This window comes from Scleropages formosus, chromosome 5, assembly GCF_900964775.1.
Source record: "Scleropages formosus chromosome 5, fSclFor1.1, whole genome shotgun sequence".
Classification (NCBI taxonomy): domain Eukaryota; kingdom Metazoa; phylum Chordata; class Actinopteri; order Osteoglossiformes; family Osteoglossidae; genus Scleropages; species Scleropages formosus.
In genome coordinates this window covers 35,678,254-35,706,100 of record NC_041810.1, presented here as the reverse complement: position 1 = coordinate 35,706,100, position 27,847 = coordinate 35,678,254, and the positions used below count along the sequence as shown (strand labels likewise).

The following is a 27,847-nucleotide window of genomic DNA, read 5'->3' as shown; positions in this document are numbered from 1 at the left end:
CAACCATAAATAAATAATAATAATAATAGCAATAAATAAATACAAACTCACCACAGAGGTAGTCATTTTTCAAAGGCTACTTAAAAGGGCAACAAAGCACAATAAATTATAAGAAATTGTGTAATTAAAGTGATTTAAGATAAATATTAAAACCCTACACCTAACATGAAACACATAACAACACTTAAATACACCAGAAATAGGGGTTGTGGTGTCTTGTAAGCATTAAATGACGTGTGTTACTTGCCCATGGATGGAGAACATGCCACAAACCTGCGGGGTTACACTCAAAAGAAGCCCTTCCACCTCTCTTTGGCTTCTAAGTAACCCCACTGCGTGACATCCTTCTCCATCCTAAATGTTAGGTCGGCCCAGAGTTTATGGCACACACCCTGAATGCCCAAATGTACCTGTCTGGACCAGCTGGGTTCTTGCGTTCGAAAGCATTTGCTTGGCTACGCTGATCAGCAGCCACGTCCAAGTGTTTGCAACCTTCTGAGCGCCAGGGTTCCACCCCCTCAAAACTTTGTCATACATCAAAACCATCTGCGGATCGATCTTCCTGCACACGCGGGTTACCAAACGCCAGACCTCCCGCACCTGTCTGCAGTCCCAAAAAAGCATCTGCTAGACTTTCACTTTCACTGGAGTTGCAGGCAGACTGAGTCGCTGGTCATTTTGTGCCTGTATAGGACCACTTTGACCAGCAATTTACTTTGCAAACATCACCATTTCAAGATGGTGGTCTAGCTCCTTTGGCTGAATCCTGGCCCACGTGCTTTCCACACTTGAGTTCTACTCCCCTCAACTAGGGCATTGTACAAGGCCCTGTGCTTGAGGGGAGTCTCTGCTTCAAACCCGGCCGCCGTGGTCTTGCTGCACTTCACAGCGTGGCTGTAATTAGGGGGCTATGTCTCGGTATTCAGTCCGGTGTTGCACCATGACTTCGCCATCTGGAAAGGAAAGGACAATCCAGTTTAAGAAGAATATCAGGCGTATCCCTCCCTCCTCTTTCGGAAGGTACATGACCTCCCTCCTTACGTACTCATATCTGCCCCCCAGACTAGGTCGAAAACGTCTTTTGTAAGGCTTCTCTGCATTGTGCGGGGCTAGAAACCTGTGCAAGGTAGAGCAACATGGGAAGGATGTTTATCTTCAACCCCAGTGTTTTTCCTGTCAAGGAGAGGGACCTGGTTTTCTTCAATCCCATTTTCTGTCTGGCTTTTGCCAAGAGTTCTTCCCAGTTGACCCTTGTGGCACCTTCCACAAGGAAGTTGACCCCCAGCACCTTGAGAGGACCATCGTATTGGGAAAAACCTCAGATGAAGTCCTCTGTTTTTCCAGCTGCCAAAGTACTTGATAAAGACTTACTGAGGTTCAGCATCATGCTGCAGGCATGCCCAAGGCCTTAAACCAGGCCAAACGCCTGGCCAAACAACTGGTCTAAGCATAAGAACAATGTAGTGTTGTCCGTGTACTGGATCAGCTTCACCGCCTCATCGCCACCCCCCAGCCGGAGTAGGCTGTCAATCCCTTGGCAGGGGCAAATGGTGGCCACCAGCGGCTTGATTTAAAGAGCATACATTTACATTTACATGTATTCATTTATCTGACACTTTTTTCCAAAGCAACGTACATCTCACAGAAAATACAATGTGTTCATTACATTAGCCTAAAGAGACACTTAGATGCAGATGCATGATTCTTAAGTGCAGTTAGTTTATTTCCGCCATATGAACCAATGTTCATCACACGAGTACCTGCATAAAACTTTATCCCAATATCCATGATTCCTGATCACCTTCCTAGTATTATTTTTTTTTGGAGATATATAAACATTTACGTAACATTACAGTAGTAGCTGCGTAAAGGTTTATCTGAATATCAGCAATTCCTAATCACATGCCTAAGAATTTTTTCTTTTTTTTAGCATTTACATTACAGGAGTACCTGTCTGAAGGTTTATGCGTTGTTAAAAAGTTATGATCTCAAAGTTATAGAGCATGAATGTTTACACAGTACATAAATTTAAGAGATAATGGGAGAAGTGTGTTCTGAGTAGGTAGGTTTTAAAACCCTTTTTTAAAGTAAACAGAGATTCAGCAGTTCTGAGTGAGGGTGGAGGCCACGTCACCACATCGGAGCCAGAACCAAACACCTTTATGCTATTTATTTTGGACCTTCCGTGCGTGGGACCACCAAGTGGGCAGATGTGGAGGAGCATAGCAGTCTGGTTGGGGTGTAGCGAATATCAAGTCTTGTAGATAGCTGGGAGCAGCTCTACTGATGCATTTGTAGGCTATAAGCAGGGTCTTGTATTTGATCCAGGCAGCTATAGGAAGTCAGTGCAGAGAAACAAGGAGAGGAGATACGTGGGAATGCTTCGCCAGGTCAAACATAATTCGTGCAACAACGTTCTGTATCAGCTGTAGAGGTTTGATGGCAGTAGGAGGAAGGGTAGACAAGTAATTGCTCAGTGTCTGTTGTTAATCCTGCACATGATATGCAGGATGTATCTGCAGGTTCAAGTTGAGGCTTCGATGTGCTGACTGAAAGGCAGACTTGGGTCAGTCATCACTCCTAGACTTGGCCGAGGAGGTAGTTAAAATCAGTAACTTGTCCAGTTTAATAGAGATCTCACAACAGAAAGACAGACCACCTGGGAGGTGAAGGATTTTTCTTTTGGAGAGGCTGAGTTGTAAGGGGTGATCAGACATCCAGGCAGAGATGTCCAATAGGCAGGCAGCAATGCACAAGGAAATGTCTGTTGCTCCAGGTGGAAAGCAGAGGAAGTGCGAGGGCAACCTTTCAGTCGTTTACCCAGGCGAACGCCTTCCAAACCAGGTGCAAATTCCAGGCTGCAGAAAACCTAGGCACCTTGCACGTCTGGTCACGGTGGAGCAGATCAGCCATTATCTTCTTCAGGTGCTCCTTCAAGTCCTTCGCGATAATCTTTGTGCCCATGCAAAGTATCGTGAAGGGTCTCTAGTTGGCAAGATTGGCTTTATTGCCTTTCTTGTGCAGCAAGGAGAGCACCCCTTTCTCATACTCTTAGTAAGCATGCCTCTGCCCAGCACGTCCTCGACAATGCACAAAAAAGTTGGCCCAAGACGTCCAAATCGTGTAATAATATTCCACAGGTAAACCTTCAAGGCCGACATCCCGAGTAAAGCGATGGGGCTCTCTAAGCCACCAAGAGCGTCCTCGGGAGCCTGCCAATTCAGTCTCTCTAGAAAATTCCTTTCTGTTACTGGGTTCATTTCCCTGACTTTAAAAAGATTTCTGTAAAAACAAGATGCAACCTCCAACATTTGGGCATTGTCGGTGAAGGACACACCCTGCACATTGAGGTAAAATCCTTCTTACATTTCAAGTCCTTCACTTTGTTGACTGTGTTAAACAGAAAATAAGAATTATTCCGATTTTTATTAATTAATTCATGTAATATTCCAATCTGCCATTAACAAGTGGTTTTCTATATTTTTTTAGACAGTTGGACCAGATTAGATAATAAACATAATTTAGTTGTACTTACATTATATTATTTTTTGCTAAGTTACTATGAATGAAATATTTACTGTGTACATGCAAACCTTTTAGTCCGTGATGTGTGAGTGAATGGGTGTGTGTGTCAGATTACCTTGTGAAGAACTGTCATTCCATACCACCACATCCCTGACTTGGACAAGTCATTAATGATAGTGAGTATATCACTGCACAAAAAATGGAAAATCTCTTATCTGCTCCAAATTTCTTATTGAAAATGGACAGAATTTTAAAAAAATAGTCCCATCATTTTTTTTAATGGAGAAAAAAAAGGTGTGATTTACCTGAGACTTCTCTCCAAAGCAACTTACAGGTAAGTACCCGTTTATACAGCTGGGTAATCTGTGGTACCTTACTTGCTCAGGGATACTACAGCTAAGGGTGGGGATCAAGCCTGCAGCTTTTGAACCAAAAGGGAGTCACTCAAACCACTACACTATAAGCTGTCCACCAATTTGTTTTAAGCCGTTCCCAAGTTTACCCCAAAATCATCTACACGATACCTAACATCATAATGTAGTAAAAGTAATGTGACACATGACATTTTTACATTGTTTTATTTTTTGTGGTTCCCTGGAACTAATATAAAAAAAAGATAATGTTTACTATGCACATGCCACGGGGGGTGTGCGGTGGTGCAGTGGGTTTGGCCGGGGCCTGCCCTGTGGTGGGTCTGGGATTCAAGTCCTGCTTGGGGTGCCTTGTGGCGGACTGGCATCCTGTCTGGGGTGTGTCCCCTCCCCCTACAGCCTTGTGCCCTGTGTTGCCAGGTTAGGCTCCAGCTTGCCTCGGGACAAGCGGCTGTAGACATTGTGTGTGTATGAACATGTCTTTAAAGCTTTTGTGAATCTCACATGCAACTGTTGTAGCAAATGTGGACCTGGATATAAAAGCTTTATCACCATTCTGTCTTCATTTTGTGTGTGTGTGTGTGTGTGTGTGTGTGTGTGTGTGTGTGTGTGCATTTGGCCTAAAAGTAAGAACAATTCATTTTCTTTTTATTGGATTATTTTTTCATGTTTATTTCTCTTGTACTCTATAAATTAAAGATTTTTTATTTTATTGCTTCTTTTTTTAAGGATTATTCTCTGTGGATTTTTTTCCTTTCTTTTACCACAAATAAAGCCCACAGACACAAGACACAAGATGTAAACACTGGGGAAGCAAGCTGCCTTAATCTCATGCCCCTCTGTCAAACTATTTCTATTACTATTTTCTATTTGAGGTATTTCATTGCCAACTCATGACTGGATGTGGAAGCACAGGTGACACTCCTTCAACAACAAACTTTTGAAAACAGAAAATGAAGCAAATACAATTAAAAATGAAAATGTAAAGTACAAATGCTTGTATCCATTAAAAAAAATAAATTTGTAATTGGAACATTCTGTAACGCAAGGATTCTGCGTATATGTAAATTTTTTTCTGTTCTTATATAGGTATCTGTCTAATTTCAGAATTGAAGTGTTTATATTTATTTAAAAGCAAACAATCAAGATAAAAACAAATAAATAAATAATTAAATTGGAAAATATTTGTGTCTAACTTCACCTTGAGCATTCTCAATATGAGGACCCAGAGTATACTGTAATATTCTTCCATTTTTTCTACTTCTATATAGTATGAGGTAGAAAGAAAATGGAAGAATATTACAGTATACTCTGGGTCCTCATATTGAGAATTGAATATTGAGACTTCTATATAGTATGACTCCTCCGTGAACCGCCACCTTACCGCGGTGGAGGGGTTTGAGTGCCTGAATGAGTCCAGGAGCTATGTTGTCTGGGGCTATATGCCCCTGGTAGGGTCTCCCATGGCAGACAGGTCCTGGATGACAGACGAGACAAAGCGCGGTTCAAAAACCCCTTATGAAGGAAAAATCAAGGCTTTCGTTTACCCCGCCCGGTATGGGGTCACCGGGGCCCCACCCTGGAGCCAGGCCTGGGGGGGGGGGCTCGCATGCGAGCGCCTGGTGGCCAGGTCTATGCCCACAGGGCCTGGCCGGGCTCAGCGCGAAGCCATGACGTGGAGCCGCTCTTCGGTGGGCTCACCACCTGTCGGAGAAACTGTAAGGGGCCGGTGCATTGTGATTTGGGCGGTGGTCGGGGCCGAGTGCCCGGCCGACCCAAACCTCGGGCGCCAACTCTGGTTTTTAGGACTTGGAATGTCACCTCACTGGCGGGGAAGGAGCCTGAGCTGATGCGGGAAGTTGAGAGATACCGTCTAGATATAGTCGGGCTCACTTCCACTCACAGCTTGGGTTCTGGAACCACTCTCCTCGATCGAGGGTGGACTCTCCACTATTCTGGCGTTGCCCAAGGTGAGAGGCGGCGGGCTGGTGTGGGCTTATTAATAGCCCCCCAGTTCAGCCGCCATGTGTTGGAGTCTACCCCGGTGAATGAGAGGGTCGTCTCCCTACGCCTTCGGGTCAGGGAACGGTCTCTCACTGTCGTTTGTGCTTATGCGCCTAGCGGCAGTGTAGAGTACCCGGCCTTTTTAGAGGGCGTGCTGGAAAGCGCTCCCACTGGGGACTCTGTCGTTCTACTGGGGGACTTTAACGCCCACGTGGGTAGCGACAGTGACACCTGGAGGGGTGTGATTGGGAGGAACGGCCTCCCTGATCTGAACCCGAGTGGTGAGTTGTTATTGGATTTCTGTGCTAGTCACGGTTTATCCATAACGAACACCATGTTCATGCATAAGGGTGTCCATCAGGGCACTTGGCACCAGGACACCCTAGGTCGGAGGTCAATGATCGACTTTGTAGTCGTTCCTTCTGACCTTCGGCCATATGTCTTGGACACTCGGGTGAAGAGAGGGGCTGAGCTGTCAACTGATCACCACCTGGTGGTGAGTTGGATTCGATGGCGGGGGAAAAAGCTGGACAGACCTGGCAGGCCCAAACGCATAGTGAGGGTCTGTTGGGAACGTTTGGCAGAGGCCCCTGTCAGAGAGGTCTTCAACTCCCACCTCCGACAGAGCTTCAACCAGGTCCCGAGGGAGGTGGGGGACATTGAGTCTTAGCCTCCCTGGGAAAGTCTATGCCAGGGTACTGGAAAGGAGAATCCGACCGATAGTCAAACCTCGGATTCAGGAGGAGCAATGCGGTTTTCGCCCTGGCCGTGGAACACTGGACCAGCTCTATACCCTCACTAGGGTGCTGGAGGGTTCGTGGGAGTTTGCCCAACCAGTCCATATGTGTTTTGTGGACCTGGAGAAGGCATTCGACCGTGTCCCTCGTGGCATCCTGTGGGGGGTGCTTCGGGATTATGGGGTTCGGGGCTCGTTGCTACGGGCTGTTCGTTCCCTGTATGACCGGAGCAGGAGCTTGGTTCGCATTGCCGGCAGTAAGTCAGACCTGTTCCCGGTGCATGTTGGACTCCGCCAGGGCTGCCCTTTGTCACCGATTCTGTTCATTATTTTTATGGACAGAATTTCTAGGCGCAGTCAGGGAACGGAGGGTGTCTGTTTTGGTGGCCGCGAGATCTCGTCTCTGCTTTTTGCGGACGATGTGGTCCTGTTGGCTTCATCAAGTCAAGACTTGCAGCGTGCACTGGGGAGGTTTGCAGCCGAGTGCGAAGCGGCGGGGATGAGAATCAGCACCTCCAAATCCGAGGCCATGGTTCTCAGTCGGAAAAAGGTGGATTGCCCCCTCCGGGTTAGGGGGGAGTTGCTCCCTCAAGTGGAGGAGTTTAAGTATTTCGGGGTCTTGTTCACGAGTGAGGGAAAAATGGAGCGGCAGGTTGACAGACGGATTGGTGCGGCGTCCGCAGTAATGCGGTCATTGTACCGGTCTGTTGTGGTGAAGAGGGAGCTGAGTCGTAAGGCGAAGCTCTCAATTTACCGGTCAATCTACGTTCCTACCCTCACCTATGGTCATGAACTCTGGATCATGACTGAAAGAATGAGATCGCGGATACAAGCGGCAGAAATGAGTTTCCTCCGCAGAGTGGCTGGGCGCACCCTTAGGGATAGGGTGAGGAGCTCAGTCACCCGGGAGGAGCTCGGAGTAGAGCCGCTGCTCCTCCGCATCGAGAGGAGCCAGTTGAGGTGGCTCGGGCATCTGTTCCGGATGCCTCCTGGACGCCTCCCAGGGGAGGTGTTCCGGGCTTGTCCCACTGGGAGGAGGCCTCGGGGCAGACCCAGGACACGTTGGAGAGACTATGTCTCCCGGCTGGCCTGGGAACGCCTTGGGGTTCCCCCAGAGGAACTGGAGGAGGTGTGCGGGGAGAGGGAAGTCTGGAGGACTCTGCTCGGACTGCTGCCCCCGCGACCCGACCCCGGATAAAAGCGGAGGAAGATGGATGGATGGATGGATGGATGGATAGTATGATGTGTATGTTTTTTTTTTCAGAATAAAAGGATTCAGATGGACAAAAATTATGAAATGACCAAAGAATTTTTTCCCTTTGTATTAATAACCTGAACTGCGCCAGCTCCGTAATCTTGAGAGATAATGGTAAAACATTAAGAACTTCATTTTTGTAGATTTGGTATTTTCACCTGTTTAGTTATGTAACTGAAAAAGAAACATTATTCACTGTAAAATGTCAAGTCTCAAGCCAAAAACAGTATTGAATTATGCTGTCGTGAAGACCAGGGAATGGCTCATGGAATTGTGAAATGAAGTTGTTTTATGGAAAGACTTTGGAGAGGCTTTTGAAAAATATTTGCACAAATTTGTACCTTCCCGTGACCATAGTTAAGGCTACAGTAACAAAATAGAAGAAATACGTATGATTATAAAATATATTGATTATGTTTGTCAGAATTGTACATTTTACATCATACATCTTCATGAAAAAAATGTCACATTTTTCCTTCAATTTTTTGAAAATATTGTGCTAGTGATGAGTAAAACACTGTGCATTTCATTTTGCTGTTCAACACAATAAAATGTAAAGACGTGTAATGAAACAGAACAAAAGATGGAAGTGGATCCAAGTACAGCTGTTGTTGCTCAATGTTGAAGAGCAAACATTTCCTGAAACTTTAGACTCATCTTGTGTTCATGAGGAACACAATATGAGGACATAAAATATGTAACAGGGCACAGCAGCGAAACACAAGACGGCCAAGGCAGAGAGTACGCTTGGCTCTTCGAAGCACGTCTTGGGGGTTCAGTCATAAACAGATGTGTTCACTGCAGTTCCGTTATGCGACACGGGGAGGTGGAGCACAGGGAGGAGATACAAATGCTACAAAAGCTCTGAGTTGGGCAATATTACATTCGATATAAAGACAAGGTACGCTGTCCTTCCTCTACCAGGATCCTTCTCCATTACTTATAAGGGAAATTGCAAAACCTACTTTCTATACTTCGGCCAGCCACTGGGCTGTGTACATTTTTTCATGTAATTATAAGAAACACTGTAGAATTAAATTGCAACAAACTCCAGCAAAGAAATGTCCAGCATTCTGAGAGTTTACTGAAAGCCTGGAATGTTTATACACACACTTGGCTTGGATTCCTAAAATCATACAATAGTATGGTTAGTGATCGATCCCAAGGCAGGAAAGCATGTTTATATTCACATATTTTTTATTTATATATTTTTGCAGGAGAAAAGAAAACTGCAAGCCAAAATTCAAGAGATGAGAAGACAAATGGAGGATCTCATATTACAATTACAGCACCTCAAGGTAACGATGAATGGCACTTTATTTGCAATCATTCACACCAGCATAATCAAGTAAATTGACACTATTGGTTCATAAAGGGAGGGTTTTCAAGTGTAATGGGTAATGTAAAGGATTATTCAAATGTAAAATGTAAATGTAATTCAAGTTCATTTTAACAAAAGCCCAAGAAAAAGACTTTGCATTTACATTTTCCAGTTCTTTTAGTGAGATCACATGCCAAATCTGCCCTTATACATAAAAGCACACAGAAAAATTCCATTCATACACACAAGAGGACAATAATAGTTGACTTTAGATTTGTTGACTGCTGTCTTGTTATGAAACATCACCACAAGGCAATTCATTGATCACCATTACATTTACATTTATTCATATAGCAGATGCTTTTCTTCAAAGCGACGTACATCCCACCGAAAATATCATATTGTCAGGGTGTACACCGGGCAATATGTTTGACAGGCACTGCTTGTGGATGCTACCACGCTTTTCTTAATAATTTCACAATCTTAGTGTGATACATTTGTAATAATACCAGAACTTAACATTCAAGATACACAGGGAAAGATGTTATATCCTTCACGTATTCATTTCTCATTCAAAAAGAAAAAATAATAAATTTTTTTTCAAAAGATTAAAAAATACATTTTTTGGACATTTTTTAATTGCACAAAATAGTTTGTATATTTTTGTAAAAAATGCTTTTTCCATAGCATAGTTTGCCAGTGCAAGGTTCTTTTGTATGAAATTGAAGTTTGACTTTTCCAAACACCTTTGTTGAGCCTTTTTTTCCTGTGCTTTGTTTTAGACGTATGATGTTGTGCAAAATAATTTGTCCTCTATTAGATAAGGGTGGCATGGTGGAGGGGTGGGTAGTACTTGTGCCTCACAGGGTGGCAGGTTTGCATGATGATTAGAATGTAGGCTGTGGGCTGTTTCCGTTTGTTCAGGGGTTTTCAGTGACGTGTTTCACGTTAATTGGTAACTCTCAATTGTCCTTAGTGAGGGCAGGGTGTAGGATGTACACTGTGCCACTGGGCAAAGCTAAAGACAAGCACAACCCTTGTTATTAGAAATGAATGGACAGATGAATGTATCAAATAATGTTGCTGACATTTTTTGATAAAAAAAAAAGTTCTGTTCGTAATGGAAAAATGCTGGCACATGGCTGAGCTAAACATATATACAGTATATAGTTTAAAAAGAAAACAGTGGCAAACGCAAAACATTTTTAAAATAATTATCTTGGGAAATATACTTTTGCCACCCACACATAGTGAGTTGATTGTATATTTATCAGCTCAGCGAAGCAAAGCATCCACAGAACATGAAACTCATCTAGCGCTGCATGTGTTTTGCATCCGCCTTCAACAATTTGCAACAGCAACATTAAACGTTAGCAATGCTTCCAAGAAAGTGGAGTTTGCTGTGGCAAGACTTCCAAAGTGGATGCTTTTCCTTTTTAGGAAAAAATCTGTTTCACAAAGCAAAAGAAGGAGAACTACTCATTCTGAATCACCCAGGAGTCTGATTGTTCGAATGTTTCGGGGGATGTGTCATTACTTCACCTGGGAAATTGTCACTGGGATTTCAAGAGCACTGAAGGCTGCAGTGGAGCACTCTAAGAGCAGCAGTGCAGTGATGGCAATAAATAAGACAGTGGATCAGCTGCAGGATGGATTGGTGATCACTGGGGTTGTTATAAAACCCAGTACAATGTTGAGTTTGACAGCCAAACTACTCAGGATCTAGATGGCTACACCTCATGGACTGCATACGGAGAGCAGAGACATAATCTGATGGAGAGCAATGGTCTTAACTGCTGTTAATCTTTGATAACATCCCATAGGTAACTGGAGATTACCGAAATGTTTAAATTAGAAAAATCAGATAAAAATTAGACTAAATCATAAAAATTTGAAAAAAAAAAATTGAATGGAATGCGTGTTATTTTTTCCATAGTGGTAGTGTGGGGGTGGATGGTATTACCACTTTGATTCTAAGTGAGTGTGTCCCTGTGTGTGCTATGTGTGTTTAAAACTAGACACATCTCAGTGTAAAATCAACAACAAGTGTTGGTACCGTGTGGTGTCAGAAATGGGGTGATGTAACTATCAGCCGCCTGAAACTGCTTCATTGAGCAAAGAGGGTGATGAGAGCAGCAGATCTTGCACAGCCCCATCCAGTAGAAAACAATAGCTAGTAGGGAAACCCCTGCTCCAAGTGCCACAAAGGGGAGCTGTAGTTGCCCAGTCTACCCTTGTAGGAGCAGCACTAGAAATTTCCAACTTCTTGCACACTGGCCTTACTCCAGTAACCAGCTGAGATCCAAGCTGACCTGAGGCTTCAAGCATTCCTTAGAATAACCCTCACCCTTGGCCCTGAACACCTCCAGCAGCATGTGAAGCTGGCTGTTCCTGCTTCTCTGGAGCCAGTGTTGTGTGACACAAAGAGTACCAAGGCCATTTTGGGGACTGTAACAGGACCTACCTGCCCTTGTCAGACTCCAGAGGTGGACAGTATCAATGAGTTTGAGGAGGATGCCAAGGAGACAGTCCACTAAGCAGAGCCACTCCCCAGCAGTGTTTGTGCTGCAAAAAATGGGGTCATTAAGAAAGCCACTGCAACGAACCCTTCCCGGTACTAACGAAAAAAACTCCTACAGGGTGATGCTGTGAGCTGGAGTCATCTTTCAGAGTGGGCCATTTGGGAACCCTCCCATTGTCCCTACCTGCCCTGCTGAGTGGAAGTGTGAACTGGGACTATGGTGAACCTGTGCATAGGGACAGCACAGGCCATACAGATGTGGGGAAAATGAAGCTGAGCTTCACTATGAGCAGCTTGCACCGCAAGCATAAAATTTGGCTGAGCCAGATCCAGGACACACAAGTAGTGGGGATTGACATCCTCGCAAAAATGGGACGGTGTTGAACCTGGGTGTGGGCTTGCACAGCTTTTGGACGAACTTGCCAGACTTGGAGTCCTGTATCTAAATGGTGCGTCTGCTGCTGGTATGCTGGAAGATGAGGCATCGCATGATTGCAAGGGGGCAGGACCCAGCCAGCACCACCAGAAAGTTGCAGGCCTCATGCCATGGCACAGGATGTAGTCTGGGCACTGTAAGTTGGATGTGAAGAACATGTGTGGGAGCAGTTGAAGGAGCTGTTGGGCATTTTCTGAGACACCCAAGGACGCAGTCTGCTCCATGGCAGACAGCACCACAGCACTGCAATGCCAATGGCAGCACAACCCCGCATTTGTCTGACTCTGGCCAAGTGGCAAATAGGAGAGGATAAAACTGGGGAGATGGCTGCCAGAGGGGGATAGAGCCCTCCAGCAATCCCTGGCTATCACCTTTTTAGATATAGCTCGCAGTGCCGAGAGCCCACGTGCTTCAACTGCCTACTCACAGTAAAAAAATATGAAAGCGCCGATATACTAAGGTAGAAATTTTGCCATTGATTTTGCTCCAGCACAACTTCACGGATAGGGAACAGAGAATAAATCCTTTGAAATATTTTGGTCATTTTAATAACTGTGGAAAATGCTACACCAGCAGTAGCAAGTAGGCTTGATTCCTGGTCTGAAATGTGCATGTGGCTGACTTCATGGCCCATTAATAAATCTATTTGACACTACAAGGAAATAATATGCGCAACAGGCAAAATAAAATGAATGTAAGGTTAAACTGGTTTATTCCAAATTGTAAATATTTTCAGCTTGTCTCCTCACCTCAACACAATTTACACTTTGTTCACAGTCATTTGCAAAACCCAACCCATACTGTTGACACGTTTGTCCACTTATATCATATCACAGTATTACAACTCCTACAAAGATGACCTATTGTGCGATCTTCCCTCATAGTCCAAAGCAGTGCGGGAACAATGGCTCCTTCAAGGGACCTCGGCAGTAACGCTTGAAAACTCAGAAGAGCGCAAAAGAGAGGCAGATCAGGATGAACTGAAGGTTAAGAAACTGGAGGACACCATTCACAGGTATTATTTTTGTATTTGTTTTGCTGATGCCTTTGTTCAAGGCAACTGACAATGTCAAAGCTGTAAAATATATAATTGCAGGAATACAAGGTAGCATGAGATCTTTGATGCAGTACTGTGTTGCAGTTCAAGACAAGACCAGAGTATGAGTAAAGAACACTGACAAAATCACTGTAAACAAACTTTTATAAAGTAGTCTTTGACTAAGAGCACAATGCTATGAAGACTCTGAATGCCTCAGTTGGACAAAGGGTCAACGCCCTCTAGGTTGTGAGAGAAGCGATGGGCCTTCAAAAAAGCCCAGGAAAGTCAGGAAAATGGATTGAGATATGATGTTGAGGGAGAGTTTATTTGACAGGTTAGGAGCAAGAATGAGTTTTCTTTTCTTGTGCATTCAGGGAGAGGAGACAAAGAGAACAGGCACGCAGTGTGAAGACAAAATTTCTGTTGTGGGTGGCAGGAAGCAATAAAGATCTCAAGTTAACAAGGGGCAGAGCCAAGTGCTTTCATTATTTTTATGCTTCATGCCTAGTATTTCAACCTTGAGTTACTTAATTTCTTAATAATAGTGTGCTTTTAACCCACATCACATCCCTTCTGCATTTACTTGTGGTTTTGAGCAATTATCCTAGTTGAGCCAAATTTGCAACTGTCTAGGCATCAATTCTCTGACGTTTTCACTGAAAAGGTTTACTGAACATCAAACAGCTTCAGATGCAGAAAAATGATGATCGAAACACCACTTTGCTTGTCTGATACTGCCATTTGCTCATACCCATTACCCTAAATTGCAGCCTATAGAAGTAAAATTCAGATAGGAAATACACTGGTACCTTGTGCTGTGCAAATTCAAGCTACACATTTTTGAAGATCCAAGATGCTTTTGGGGTTTATGTATTTAAATTTAATTCTGTTTTTTAAAATATGCTGGTTGTAGAGCAACATGATCTGCGTTTCCACTTGCTGCCGTTAGTTGGCATCAAAACACAGTCAGAAAGTATAGGAAGTCAAGGACTGCCTTCATTCTCTGTCCTTCCACAATTGTACCATGTTTTCTACTTCCTGATTTTGGTAATCAGCAAGATGAGGAACACTCTACATGATAATAGCATGAATGTCATCACTCTTCATTGAACAGGGTGTGCCTCCGTGTGTCTTTTTATTGTCAGCCATTTAAAATTAGTTTTAACTTTAATGTAACTTCAAGTTAATAAGAATGTTAAAATGAAAAACCTTTTTTAATTCATTGTTACAATATCCAGCATTTTTATGACACAGTAGAATATTAAACTTTTTTCCTTTTTTGTTTTGCATCATAGCGGCTCTTTCAACTTATAATATACGGATGGAATGGAATTTTTCATACTTTGTAAAACTATGTCAATTGCTGGCCTCTCCTGTACAGTTGGAACATACTGTCACGCCGAGCAGATCAGGGATCTGGGTGCAGACTCAATCGTGGGATTGTTTCTTGTGAAGGTTCTTGGGACAAGGTAGTACTTGTAGTCAGTGACAGTCGTGGTGAATCCGAGGCCCAGACATGTACGTAGGGAGAATCCAAGGACGTGGTCAATGAGGATGATGCAAGGATCGATGCCGTAGTAGACAGGAAGCGGGACAAGAAGACAGGTGAGAGCAGACAGGATGCTGTGGAAGCACCAGCATTACAGGAAGGACAGTTGTCTCAAAGAGATTCTGTGCCTGGGAAGGAACTGGGGATGGTTTTTTTATAGGTGACTGCTCCAATTGCCGACAGGTGCTTAATCGGAGTCAGGTGCTGCTGGTTGTGATGCGGATGTGGTTATGACACACACGTGGGACTATAATAGCTCACATTTGGGACTATAATAGCTCTTCCTGAGTTGAAAAGCATAATTTCCTGAGGAATAAAAGCACTACTAAACTCTAAGGCATGTGTTGGAGTGGGGGTGTGGTGGGCTTGGTGAGATCCTGCTCTCTGGCGGGTCTGAGATTCGAGTCCTGCTTGAGGTGCTTTTCGACAGACTGGCATCCCATCCTGGGTGTGTCCCATCCTCCTATAGCCTTGCGTCTTGTGTTGCCGGGTTAGGCTCCAGTTTGCTACGACCCCGCTCGGGACGAGCAGTTTCAGGCAAGTGTGTGTGTGTGTGTGTGTGTGTGTGTGTGTGTGTATGTGTGCGTGTGCATCTGTTTCAAGGCATAACCAGGTGCTTCCTGAGCAGCACATGTGAATGCTCAAAAGAGATGCTGCATCTGAGTCTTTCCATGCTCTTGTTGTAAGCTGCAAGACAGCACTCCTCAAGGGCCTGGCCTATAATTTTAGGGCATATTTTAAGTAATTTGAATAACTTGGTGGGTATGGCGGATTTGGCCAGGTCCTGTTCTCCGGTGGGTCTGGGGTTCGAGTCCTGCTTGGGGTGTTTGCGAAGGACTAGGGTCCCGTCCTGGGTGTGTCCCCTCCCCCAGTCAGACTGGGAGAGGGAAGGATGCTGTCATCCATCTGGTTTCCAGAACACAGCAGACCCTCTATTAAATAAGCAGTTTTGATGATGAATGGATGGATGGAAGTATTACAGAGTTTTTATTCATTACAGAATTCTTCTGAGGTAACCTGTTCAAAAGTGGATGGATGCACAATATCCACTATTCACTTTTTATTGATTGTGACATGACATTGGTGACACTACAGATAGGCTTCCACTCCCAGCTTTGCTCTTAAATTGAGGACTTAGCATACATAAATAATCCATCTCAGTCCATCCATCCATCTGTATTTCAGTAGCTGCTTACCCTGATCAGGAATGCAGAGGTCCAGAGCCTATCTCAGGAAGCACTGGACATAAAGCACGAGATACTATGGAAGGAATACCAATCTGTCACAGGCTTCTCACACATTCACTTACAGACTCACACAGGGCACAGTGAGGGCAATTTAAATTTACCAGTTTGCCTGAAACATACTTTTGGAATTTTGGAGGGAAAGCAGAGCACCAGGAGGAAACCCAAGCCAATGCAGGGAGAACATAGACATTGTGCACTGGCACATTGAAATGTGCCAAATGTGCACAGGCATGCACTACTAGTTTTGTGAACAAGAATGAGACAGGTGGTATGTGGTCATATGTGTTTTTGAATGTGGGTATGTCTGGAACCCCAAAGGAATGTGGGAAGGAAAAGGAGAATGGAAGACAGAGGGAACTTCAGTTGCGGTAATAAACACAGGTGACAGTGAAGTCAGAGCTTCTGAGATGGAGCTCTCTTGGCAATCAGAACAATAGTATGAAAGTCAGGGTGAAGTGGTTCTGTCCAGGGGGACGAGGGAAATGAACGGATGGAATATTCTCCACTGTGAAAAAGCAACTTTGACTATTCTGACAACGTACATCCGCTCATCTTTGATTGTGTGTGTTGTGTCAATACCATTTATTTATTTAGCAGATGCTTTTCTCCAAAACACTGTACAAGTCAGAGAAAACAGAAGTGCATTATGCCAACTGAGAGACATAGATGCAGACGTGCGATTTTTGAAGTACAGTCACTTTATTGTCACTGCTTTTAAGGCAGCACACATTACACAGGTAGATCCATGTATCATTGGTAGGAAACACAGAGGAAGGTGTGACAAATGATGGCATGTTTATTTATGGAGCAGACAGGGGATCAGGGCATAAGTGAGTGTGAAAGAGATGTTTTGAAACACGTGCTGAACACTGAGAGGGATACAGCAGATGTTATAATTATGAACATTGATTTTAATTATTTACACAAAAATATTTCTAGGCTAGAGCACTTGCTCATCTGCAGCTAAGTCATACAGTAATTGCAAGCCATATGCTGTCAGTACAAGAATGTGGTAAATGTGATAACTTTTCCACCCTCAGGTTCAGTGTGTCTTTTGTACCACTAGATGGCCATAGAAACTGTTCCTTTTTGTTTCATTTTGAAAACACTCTGGTGAGATTGAGTTTGAGTACATGGGGTTTTACAATAAATCTTTAGAAAATTGAAAAGAATTTAATCCATTGACGTTGACCAGAGGACTGGGATGCTATAAAATAACCTTTATTCACACAAGTAAATATCAGCCTGACACAGCATAAATATAAAATATAGGGTTAAAATAAGCATTTAATTTGTGAAATGCCTGTGGAGTGAAATATACTGTTCTAAACGATTATTACCCTGATCTTATAAGTATATGATAAATGTGTCGGTGTTTATGTTCACTAATTTTCAATCACAAATGGTTTAATAATGAAAAAGCCTTTATGAAGCTAATTGTGTGATGTGTAGTGGTCCATGTTCTGGAAAGTGACAAATGGACTGAACTCAAGAATCACGTGTCTGCGTCCAAATCTCTCCTCATGTCTGTTCATGCGATGCACTGTAAGTCGCCTTGGAGAAAAGTGTAAATGTATATAAATGGACACTGTAATCCTGGACTTGAACAAAGCGTCCAAGTCGTGAAGATATTGATTTTGCACAAGGTTTAACACTGAAACAGAAAGCTGCAGTGACAGGATGCAGCCTTCAGATCCCTCATTTGAGACCATTGTAACAGCTCACTTTCCTCCCCTTCTTTTTTCCTCTAATAAATTCCACCAATTTAAGTGGCTCGGGTGAGGCTTCCTTCCTCTGTTTCTGTGGAATTTACCCATTGTTTCTCTTCACTTGTCACTTAACTACACTACACGGAATTCAAGAGTTGATCATATGTTATCCTCTCGTTATATTTTTGTACGATATCTAATCTAACCCTTCTGAGAACCTAATTCTTAACACTCTTCAAATTTGACATGCAAATGCTTTGTTATGCTATTTTGAACACTAATTGACTGTAACTCATTCATAGATCTTCTTAGATTGGTGGTAAGACTGATTTCAAGGCCAGTTTTATCTGGGACATAATACCGTAGTAATGTCAGAACAATGGCAGGAAACCTGTAGGGGAAAAGACTGAGCTGCTCCCTCTGCTATGAATTTCCTGGACAGATACAGTTTTTTGGAGTGGTTTCGCTTCATACAGTGATACTTGCTGGATTATGATCATTAATGCAGAATTCAAGTTATGCTCTCAATACTACGTCATTACCTAAAACTTCACTAAAGGTACATTTATAAGCACAGGTGCCTATTTATGTGCAAAGTGCATTATTTCTTTTATTTTCTTTTTTGCAGGAAATGCAGAAAATTTTCAAAAATCTTACTGAATAAATATACAAATATATAAAATGTAAAAATGAGAGAAAAAAAGCAGAGAATATTTGAAAGGAGCTTTGCAGAGTACTTTTTGTTTTTGTGTGTGTGTTGTGGGCTCGCTGCATTGCTCGGACATTGCTACCCACAGCCACGATGTGTCCTTTGTGTTGGGTTGTGGGTTCTAACCTGGCTCATTCTCTACAAAACTGACAAGTGTGTGTTTGCACGGGTTTTCTCTGATCACACTACATGAGGGTATCAACTGAAAAGAGTTCCTTAAGTTGCCTTGAGTGTGTGTATTACACATATCTCCCGTGTGTAAGGGCAGATACTGAAAGACCTCGTAATGTAACGTGTTTTCTAGGTGTTCGAAAGGAAAAACGGATGTATGGATGAGTGACCCAGTGTAAGTAGTCTATCTAGCAGTGTAAGTCACCTTGGTGAATCCAGTGTGTGAGCTAGTAACACTACATAGAGTTCATTGGAAGTTGCTTTGGAGAAAAGCGTCTGCTGAGTAAATAAATGTAAATGTAATGTAAACGTGAATATGTCAGCTAAATAAACATTAATAATGATAATTGAATGAGCATGTGCATAAATGTGTGTTTCTCTCGTTGGCCTTTTGGTCGACGTGTTCTGTGTCTTGCCTTAATCCCGTTTCCCAACACCTTACATGGGCGTGGGACATGACATCAAGTCCAGCGAATGCAGTGTCCCACAGCTTTAAAGGATGCTTTGCCAGTTTGATGTGATACACAGGTATTCTATAGTGCAAGTCCATGCAAATATGTCATATACTCTACGTAGGTTTCATTGACACTTTCCTAATGCAGAAATAGGAGTAAAGTTGAGCTACTCGATTAACTGCGCAGAGCTCCTGTATTGGACCAATTGAACCCAGTTCCACTTTGGCAGAACGAGATACAAGTATAACTGTTTTTTTCAATGTCTCTCCACGTTTTCATTCTCAACTTGTTTAGGGAGCAGCAGCATAGTACGGTATTGCTTTGTGTTAGTAAAAACATTTAAAACAGGGTAAAAGTGTGGCACAGAAGTCATGAGACAGAAGCATTGAAATGGGTTTTTGAACAGCACACCACATCGTTATTGTGATTTGATGTGTTTCATTTTTGCAGATTAGAAAGGAAGGTTGAACTGCTGGAAAATGAAGAATGTGAGATTTCTGCGAAAGAACAGATGCTCAGGGAAAGGCTTCAAGAGATGGAGAAGTCAGCTGAGTATGTGCAAAAAGTGAGCACAACTTTCGTTGTTGTCATGTAGTCAAGTTTTTAAATTCTCAGAACGTTCTTTTAATAGAGATTGGAGGTGAGATGGTGCGATGGGTCCTGAGGGCAGCTTTAAAAGTGGCAACATGTTTCAAATATTAGTGCGGTATTTCTCAATTTTGTCCTTGCAAATTCATAACAAATTTATTTTTCACTTTTATTTCTGGTCATTTGGAAAACTCTGAATAACTCTCATCTGTTTTTCTTTCCAGAGCCTTCACAAGGAGGATGGAGGTACGTCCCCTGTCACTTTCTTTCTCGTTTTTTCTAAGTACATCGAAAATATGACTGCAGTGAAACCACCATCTCAATTCAAGTTCACCAACAGCCAAAATTTAATGCAGTCTATCATTTGGCGTGTGTGTGGCTCTTTTATTCATTGTTTAAATGAACATTTGGATTTAATACATGCAGAGTGCACATTGATTTATATGCTCTAACAAAACTGCATTTATTGCCACTGATAGCATTAGCACTCGGACTCTTGAGATTGATTTATTTATGAAGGCATTTGTGTTTCCTTGCTTATTGCTCTGCCTTTAAAAAAAAAAAAAACAAATTCTTTCCAAATTCAAACTGGCAATCTGTGTACTGCACGAATTGACTGTGCAAGGAAATAAAATCAATTCATTTTTAAAAATTGACTCACCTCAAGGAACCATTGGGGTGGAGGGGTGGTACCGTTCCACAGCAAGCAGCGCTCCTGTTTCACAGCACCTGGGTGGTGCAAGAGGACATTGGTTTGATTCCCGCTCGGTCTGTGTAGAGATTTCATGTTGTCTGTGTGGGTTTCCTCCAGGTGCTCTGGTTTCCTCCCACCTTCCTTCCCAGTCCAAAGACATGCTGTTCAGTTGGATTGGTGACCCTAAGTCACTCATAGTGTGTAAGTGACAGAAACTGTGGTTTAACTGGTTTATAGATGAGTGACCCAGTGTAGGTAGTGTATCTAGCAGTGTAAGTCTCCTTGGTGAATAAGATGTGTGGGCTGGTAACACTACAGAGAGTTCATTGGAAGTCGCTTTGGATAAAAGCATCTGTTAAATGAATTAACATAAAGGTAAAACACTGCAACTTGTTTATCATGAAATTTAGTGTTGGCATTTTCTCCATTTGCCTCTTGAGTTCCACTTTGCAGGCCACTTTCCACAGATAACACACACACACATTTTCAGAACCGCTTGTCCCATACGGGGTCGCGGGGAACCGGAGCCTACCCAGTAACACAGGGCGTAAGGCCAGAAGGGGAGGGGACACACCCAGGACAGGACGCCAGTCCGTCGCAAGGCACCCCAAGCGGGACTTGAACCCCAGACCCACTGGAGAGCAGGACTGTGGGCCAACCCACTGCGCCACCGCACCCCCTGAATCCACAGATAACATTCCTGGTCATTTGTTGCACAGGTGAACACAGAAGAGGAAAGTTGGAGCGTTTCATTTCACATGTCAGTAAGAATGAAAGAACAGGATGAATTGCTCTTATGAGCTGTTTGCTGTTTGAAAAACCGAAAGCATTAATAATAACATAACAATAGCATTGTTGCTGTACGCTGTATGTTGATGTGATTTCCCAGTTTACTAAGGTACGTCTCGTCCATCATGGCGGTTGGTCATCATCTTCAGTCACCATGGGGTGCTCTGTAACGGCCGGCCTCCTCTGATCTTATTGTAGGGAAACAATGCTCAACAAGAAGAAATTGTTAGTAATTTATAACTGAAAGAAAGTAGACAGTTTAATACAAACAGGGGAAAACTGAAACAGAGCTGAGTGGAATTAAATTTTGTGGTGAAATGTCCGAGTGAACATGTTAAGTCTTTAGTCTGGATTTAAAGGCTGATACAGCCGGGGCATTTCTGACAGTAACTGGTAGACTATTCCACAGTTCAGGTGCTCTGTAACTAAAGGCGTGACCTCCTACTGAGATCTTATTAATCACAGGTACTTTAAGGTAACCTGCATCTAGTGAACGGAGATATCGTCCTGGGATATAAGAATCAATGATCTCACAAAGGTAAGCCAGAGCAATGCCATGTATTGCCTTATAGGTCAAAAGTAGGATTTTATAATCAGCTCTATAAGCGACTGGGAGCCAATGCAACGATTTAAGTACCGGTGTTATACGGTCAAACTTCCTAGTTCTAGTGACAATAAAGCATTACAGTAATCCAGCCTGCTGGAAACAAAAGCATGAACCAGTTTTTCAGCATCCTGTCTACATATGAATTGCTGTAATTTAGCTATATTTCTTAACTGAAGGAAGCACAACTTAGTCAAAGCATTTACATGCGATACAAATGACAGCTTTCCATCCAACAGGACACCCAAATCCTTGACACAATCACTACGCTTGAAGCTAATACCATTTGTTGTAAAGATTGGCGTGATTATGTCGAGAGTTTTGGCATCATCACCCACCACAGGTACCTCTGTTTTACTGGCATTTGGAGATAAAAAATTTTTACTCATGCATAGTTTTATGTTGGTAAAATAATTGGCTAAAGACACCATTTTATCAAACAGCTTATTGTCTAAGGACAGGAAACAAAACAATCACTTGCTTATAAAGAAATAAAATACTAACTGTTTAGAGTTATATATTTTATACATTGTAATGTTCACAAGGGCATAGAAAACAGAGCAGAAAAATTGTACCATTTTGACTCTTGCATATGCTCCACTATAATTTTTAAAGGCAAAACAGCTTTTTAAAATTTGTGTTATAAATGAATGTGGCATAAATGAAAAATAAAAGTTCACCCTCTGAACATGCAGAAATAGGTGCAAAAAGTTGTTTTACTCTTGCAAAATAATGATTGTGCTGTGTTTTCTTTTAATTGAACTTCTAGCTGACAGTGCTGTTGTACGTTTGTGCACAAAACTGTCTTGTGGGAAGTGCAATACTGTGCGTGGTCCTTTGTTCTCAGCATATGACTGTCCCTTACAGGGCTTTATCCCAGGGTCCGGCAACTGGAATGGTGTAAACACAGTAAACTTTATACTTTGTGTCTGCAGCAGTTTCATCTCTCACTGCTTTTACACAGCTTCATAGGGTCTCTTATCCTGCAAGCGTGACTTCCCTTAGCGTCTTTAGTGGCACAGAACATAATAATAATAATAGATTATTATTTAAATAATAATTATATTATTTTTTATGTCTTTATTCAGATGATTCTCTAGTTCACAGCAACACATCATTTCACGCTTCTGTATGATGCTACTTACAATTATTAGTACATCTGTGTAGCTCTGTCATTCTTACTAGAGCAAATCATGGTAAATAGCTTGCTTGTTGGGAAGGTCATTGTGCTGGTAGTTCCTTGGTCTTTGGCCTGGTTTCTTGGCAGATTTCACAAAGGTATGTATTGTATTGCTGAAGTAAAAAATACAACACAGATTGTGTAGGAAGTGAGAGCCCCTACCATTCAGTGACGAGATCAGACAAAAGCACTATAAAAAGAGAGAAAAATATGAAGACATGTCATTTAAATCAGACATGAATGAAACAATAAAAGATTAAAAAAGTTTTTTCATGTGTAATTGAAGATTTCATATCCAACTACATGAAAATGTAAGAAGATCTGATTAATGATGAGAAGTAGAAGAAGAAATAAGTGTGTGATGCTGCAGTTCAGTGTGGGATGTAAGAGTCCCATAGTTCAATCTCATAACATAATTTAATCCCATAGTTCCGCCCCATTTTTCAATCCCATAGTTTAGTCCCATAGTTTAGTCCCATAGTTCAGCCCCATTGTTCAGTCCAATAGTTCAGCCCCGTTGTTCAGTCTCATAGTTCAGTCCAATAGTTCAGCCCCATTGTTGAGTCTCATGGTTCAGCTCCATAATTTAGTCCCATAGTTCAGATTGTAATGTTTCCCTCATTCACACATAGCTGGATACATCTGTATGCATGAGTGAGAGAGAGAGAAAGAGAGGAAGAGAGAAAGTCCTCTGGCTATTTTCGATGTTCTGTTTGTTTGTGGACCATTATAGTGATAATAATTACCAATGACATTTCCTAACCAAGAGGTGCTCTTCAAAACAAGGAGCAGGGTCTTTTGGCTCCATCCTTTTGGAATGGAATACAACATAATACAAGTTCCTTATGTAGTTCTTTCGATGAGCACAATATCAGTGGAAAATCAGTTCTCCTACCAGAAGGTATCCCAGGCCTTTCAGCCAGGGCAATGCTGAAATGGTTAAGCATGTAGGGCTGAGTGTGTAACTTTGACAGATTAATGACTCCTAACTCTTCTCTTGACCCTTCCTTCCCTCGTCCTGCTCTGTGCAACTAGCGAGAGACACCACAAACAGTGCAATGAGCAGATGGGGCTCAGGCAGGTCACCCTGCCCCCAATTTCAGAGATTTCTGCTGTGGCTAATGGTGAAGCAAAAGTAGGGAAATAAAAAAGAAATAAAACAACATGTTGTTATATAGTTAAAAAGGAAAAGGACTGGAGTGTTGCCATCAGTGGTTTTTCTCTTTATGTTGAGTAAATACTGAATTTACCGAATCTAGGCTTAAAACTGCTAAAAACTTAAAAACATGCCTAAAAAAAGTCGATAAAAAACTTAAAAGCTGTGGCACGGTGGCACAGCGAGTAGTGCTGCTGTCTCACAGTGCCTGGGTGGTGCCAGAGGGCGTTGGTTTGATCCCCCCTCAGTCTGTGTGGAGTTTGCATGTTACCCCTGTGTCTGTGTGGGTTTTCTCTGGTTTCCCCCCACAGTCCAAAGATATACTGTTCAGCTGGATTGGTGACTCTAAAAGTCACCCATAGTGTGTGTGAGTAACAGAAAGTGTGGATGAATGACCCATAGTAAGTAATATATCTTGCAGGGTGTCACCTTGGTGAATAAGGTGTGTGGGCTGGTAACACTACATGGAGTTCAGTGGAAGTTGCTTTAGAGAAAAGCATCTGCTAAATGAAATAATGTAAAGGTAAAACTTCACAAGTGACAAGTGGGTGATGTATTCAGTGGTATTGGGCCTTAATGTACACTGGTGGCTTAGACATGAAAATCCAGCTCAAAATGTACAGACCAAAATGCAAAAAATATGAAAATCTGGATGCAGAAGTCTGCAAATAGTGCTTGCAGAATGCTGTGTTTGTTGAAAAGACATTACTGGAAATACAAAAATCATTACTTCAGTCAAATTCTTCTTAGTACTTTCCTAGTCTTGTCAAAACAAGTACAGCACTGTTTTACCCCCTTCACCACTGAGGACAAAAACTAAATATTGGCTCTATATGTTTCAGTGGGTCTCAGATCTTAACGAGAGTTAACATTTTGTTCTGTTGTACTTGAGAAGTTGACAACTGTAATTTCTTGAAAAATATTTTATACACTAAAATCAAGATTGCGATTGGATTTGCACTCATCTCCTGCAGTATGAACTCAAGCAAATTTGGTATCACATGGGCTCATGTAACAAGGCTTTGGCTGATGCAGTGGAAATTTTTGGACCACAGTTTTTTTTTTACCTCAATTCAGCATCATTTTTAGTTTGCTTTAAATACAGTCTGTTTAAAACATGAGTGGGTACTAGGAAGTAATTGCTACAAAAACCATAAAATGTTGATGTTATAATTTTACTCTGGGTCCTCAAGTTATGAAGACAATCGTAACCAGATGTTTGTTAAAAAAACTGTGCTCTACATCACAATCAAGAAAACATAACAGAGACTGTGGGTGAGGTATAAGGATTGCTTATTTTGTACAGTATACTGCACTTACAATTTCAACATTCAACACTGTATTTTTAATTTTTATATTTTTTACTTGGGGTGCCTTACGACGGACTGGCGTCCCATCCTGGGTGTGTCCCCGCCCCCTCCAGCCTTACGCCCTGTGTTGCCAGGTAGGCTCTGGTTCCCCGTGACCCCGTATGGGACAAGCGGTTCAGAAAATGTGTGTGTGTGTGTGTGTGTGTGTGTGTGTGATCAAATTCTGAGCTCTTGTATCTAGTCTTTGCAGTGTTGCTTCAATAAAGGTCTTTTTAACCAGAGATTCCTGCACCATATACAGTAGCATCACATAAACACTGAAACCAGAACAACTATACCTCACCCATTTTTACTATACCGCACCCATTCTTACTATACCTCACCCCTTCAACTATACCTCACTCACTCTTACTATACCTCACCCATTCTTACTGTGCCACAGTGGCACGGCAAGTAGTGCTGCTGTCTCACAGCCCCTGGGTGGTGTGAGAGAATGTGGGTTCGACCCCTGCTCAGTCTGTGTGGAGTTTGCATGTTCTCCCTGTGTTTGTGTGGGTTTTCTTGGGGTGCTCCAGTTTCCTCCCACAGTCCAAAGACATGCTGTTCAGGTTCCCCCATAGTGTGTGTTCCACTGATGTATGGATGAGTGACCCATTGTAAGTAATGTATCTAGCAGTGTAAGTCACCTTGGTAAATAAGGTGTGTGTGCTAGTAACACTACATAGTACCCATTCTAAGTTGCTTTGGAGAAAAGTGTCTGCTAAGTGGATAAATGTAAATGTACTATACCTCACCCACTCTATAAGCTGCTGTGTCATTGCTGATCTGAAAGGGGTCATATTCCTTCCTTCTTTTTGAGGATTCAGGAGGTAGAGTCATTGCTCATGCAAAAACGTTCACATAAACAAAGCTTGCTTTGCTTGTTGGTTTTGGTGCACTCTGTACAAGACTGAATGAAGCATTGCATAACTACCTCTCTAAGTCTACTTTTAAATGTTTCATTCACCCTCTTCACTATGCCAAAGCATTTTGAGTTGTTTGGCTAGTGAAACTTCAGTTAAAATCTCAATTTAGATGTCTTTGTTGTACAATACCAGACAGGAAAAGCTTCCTTCCATTCTGAGTAAATTAATCTCTCATCCTTAGAAAATACCCCCTCGGTTACAGAGGATTGGTGAAATCTATATGTAAATGGATCCATGAGCCTGAAAAGCTGGTTGTTTGCCTGTAGAACCTTTCCTCTACTTTGTCATGTCATCTAACATCAAATTTTGTCCCTGTGAACAAAGCCTGGAAGATCCTTCTTCTGTTCGGGCCACCACCATGTCTGAGATACAACGTGGTGTCGTTTTTCACTCCTTAAGTGTCCAATCTGACGATACATCTCAATCAACTATTTTCTCAAACACCTAGTAGCATAATCTTGTCTCCTTTCCTCCATACTTTTTCATCATTTTCACAGGCAACCTTTTCTTTCCATGCCTTGAAAGTTTTTGTGGTTTCTTGGCTCTTTGTTTGTATCACATTTTGTTCCTCTCTTCCAAATGAAGTGGCTGCACTGGCAATGGTTCTGGATCTACTGGCCACTCGGATGCTCTCTTAGCTCATCCATTGTGTTGGGAGGACCCTCCAGTGTCCTATTGGTGTGGACTGATCTCTTAGTAACTAAACATGTAAAAGTTTGTTTTGCTGCTGCTATGAGGGCTTTGCTTTCATTGCTGTGCTTTACCAAGGTCTTTGCATTTGACAGGTACCATAGTCACTTTTACATTGACTCAAAATCCTGAACCTCTCCACAGGTATATTCAGTGTCTGTTCCACCTCTAGTGTTTCAAAGGCCTTTGTATCTCCAATGCTACAGTTTCTGCCAGGTGTAGGAGCCAGGAAACCAGAGCTTATTACCTCTCCTGTGGTAGTGACCATCACCCATCCAGTGACTTTTTGCCTTTGTGAGAAAAACATGATCCATCCACAAATAATAATTCCTTCTATTTTTGTGGATTCAGTCCCCCAGCACTGACTTCAATGACCTCTGATATCCTTAAGTCACAATCAGGCAGCTGTCTTTCATCCATGAGAGCAGCAGGACTAACAGATTTTCTTATTGTAACATCTAGTTCAGTTTCTTTTTCCAGAAGATATGCTTCCAATTGATCTCTTTGGGATCCAAAATGATTTTCATCTTACATTTCATCTACGGAATGTTTTCCAACTGCCTAAAATATTTTCCCCGACACAATATTATCTAGTCTATTTCAGCTTTTCATTGAGTGCAATTATATACCTATAGACAATGATGTCATCCTTTCATCAGCATTCATATACTGTAAGTGTGGAGTAATATAACCAAAAAATCATATACAACGCTCTTCTAGGCACTTGTTTTCCAAGGCCTGAACTGTAAGAATGAGTTCACATCCAATGCCACAGATGAATGAGATGTCAAAACCGCAGCAATGGCTTCTGTTAAGGGGAATG

General features: G+C 42.4%; 1 protein-coding gene across 9 annotated transcripts in view; it reads left to right on the top strand.

Annotated features, from left to right (window-relative positions):
- Positions 1-27,847, top strand: part of LOC108923548 (A-kinase anchor protein 2-like) — an 87,391-nt gene that overhangs the window by 18,433 nt on the left and 41,111 nt on the right. For 8 of the 9 annotated variants that reach the window (XM_018734367.2, XM_018734361.2, XM_018734358.2 and 5 more), the window contains 4 exons: positions 9,109-9,189; positions 13,054-13,184; positions 19,499-19,613; positions 19,861-19,882. In XM_018734367.2, the coding sequence (XP_018589883.1) occupies positions 9,109-9,189; positions 13,054-13,184; positions 19,499-19,613; positions 19,861-19,882 (349 nt within the window). Of the gene's footprint in view, positions 1-8,722; positions 8,793-9,108; positions 9,190-13,053; positions 13,185-19,498; positions 19,614-19,860; positions 19,883-27,847 lie in introns of those variants that run through there. The other variant, XM_018734366.2, reaches the window with a different exon arrangement.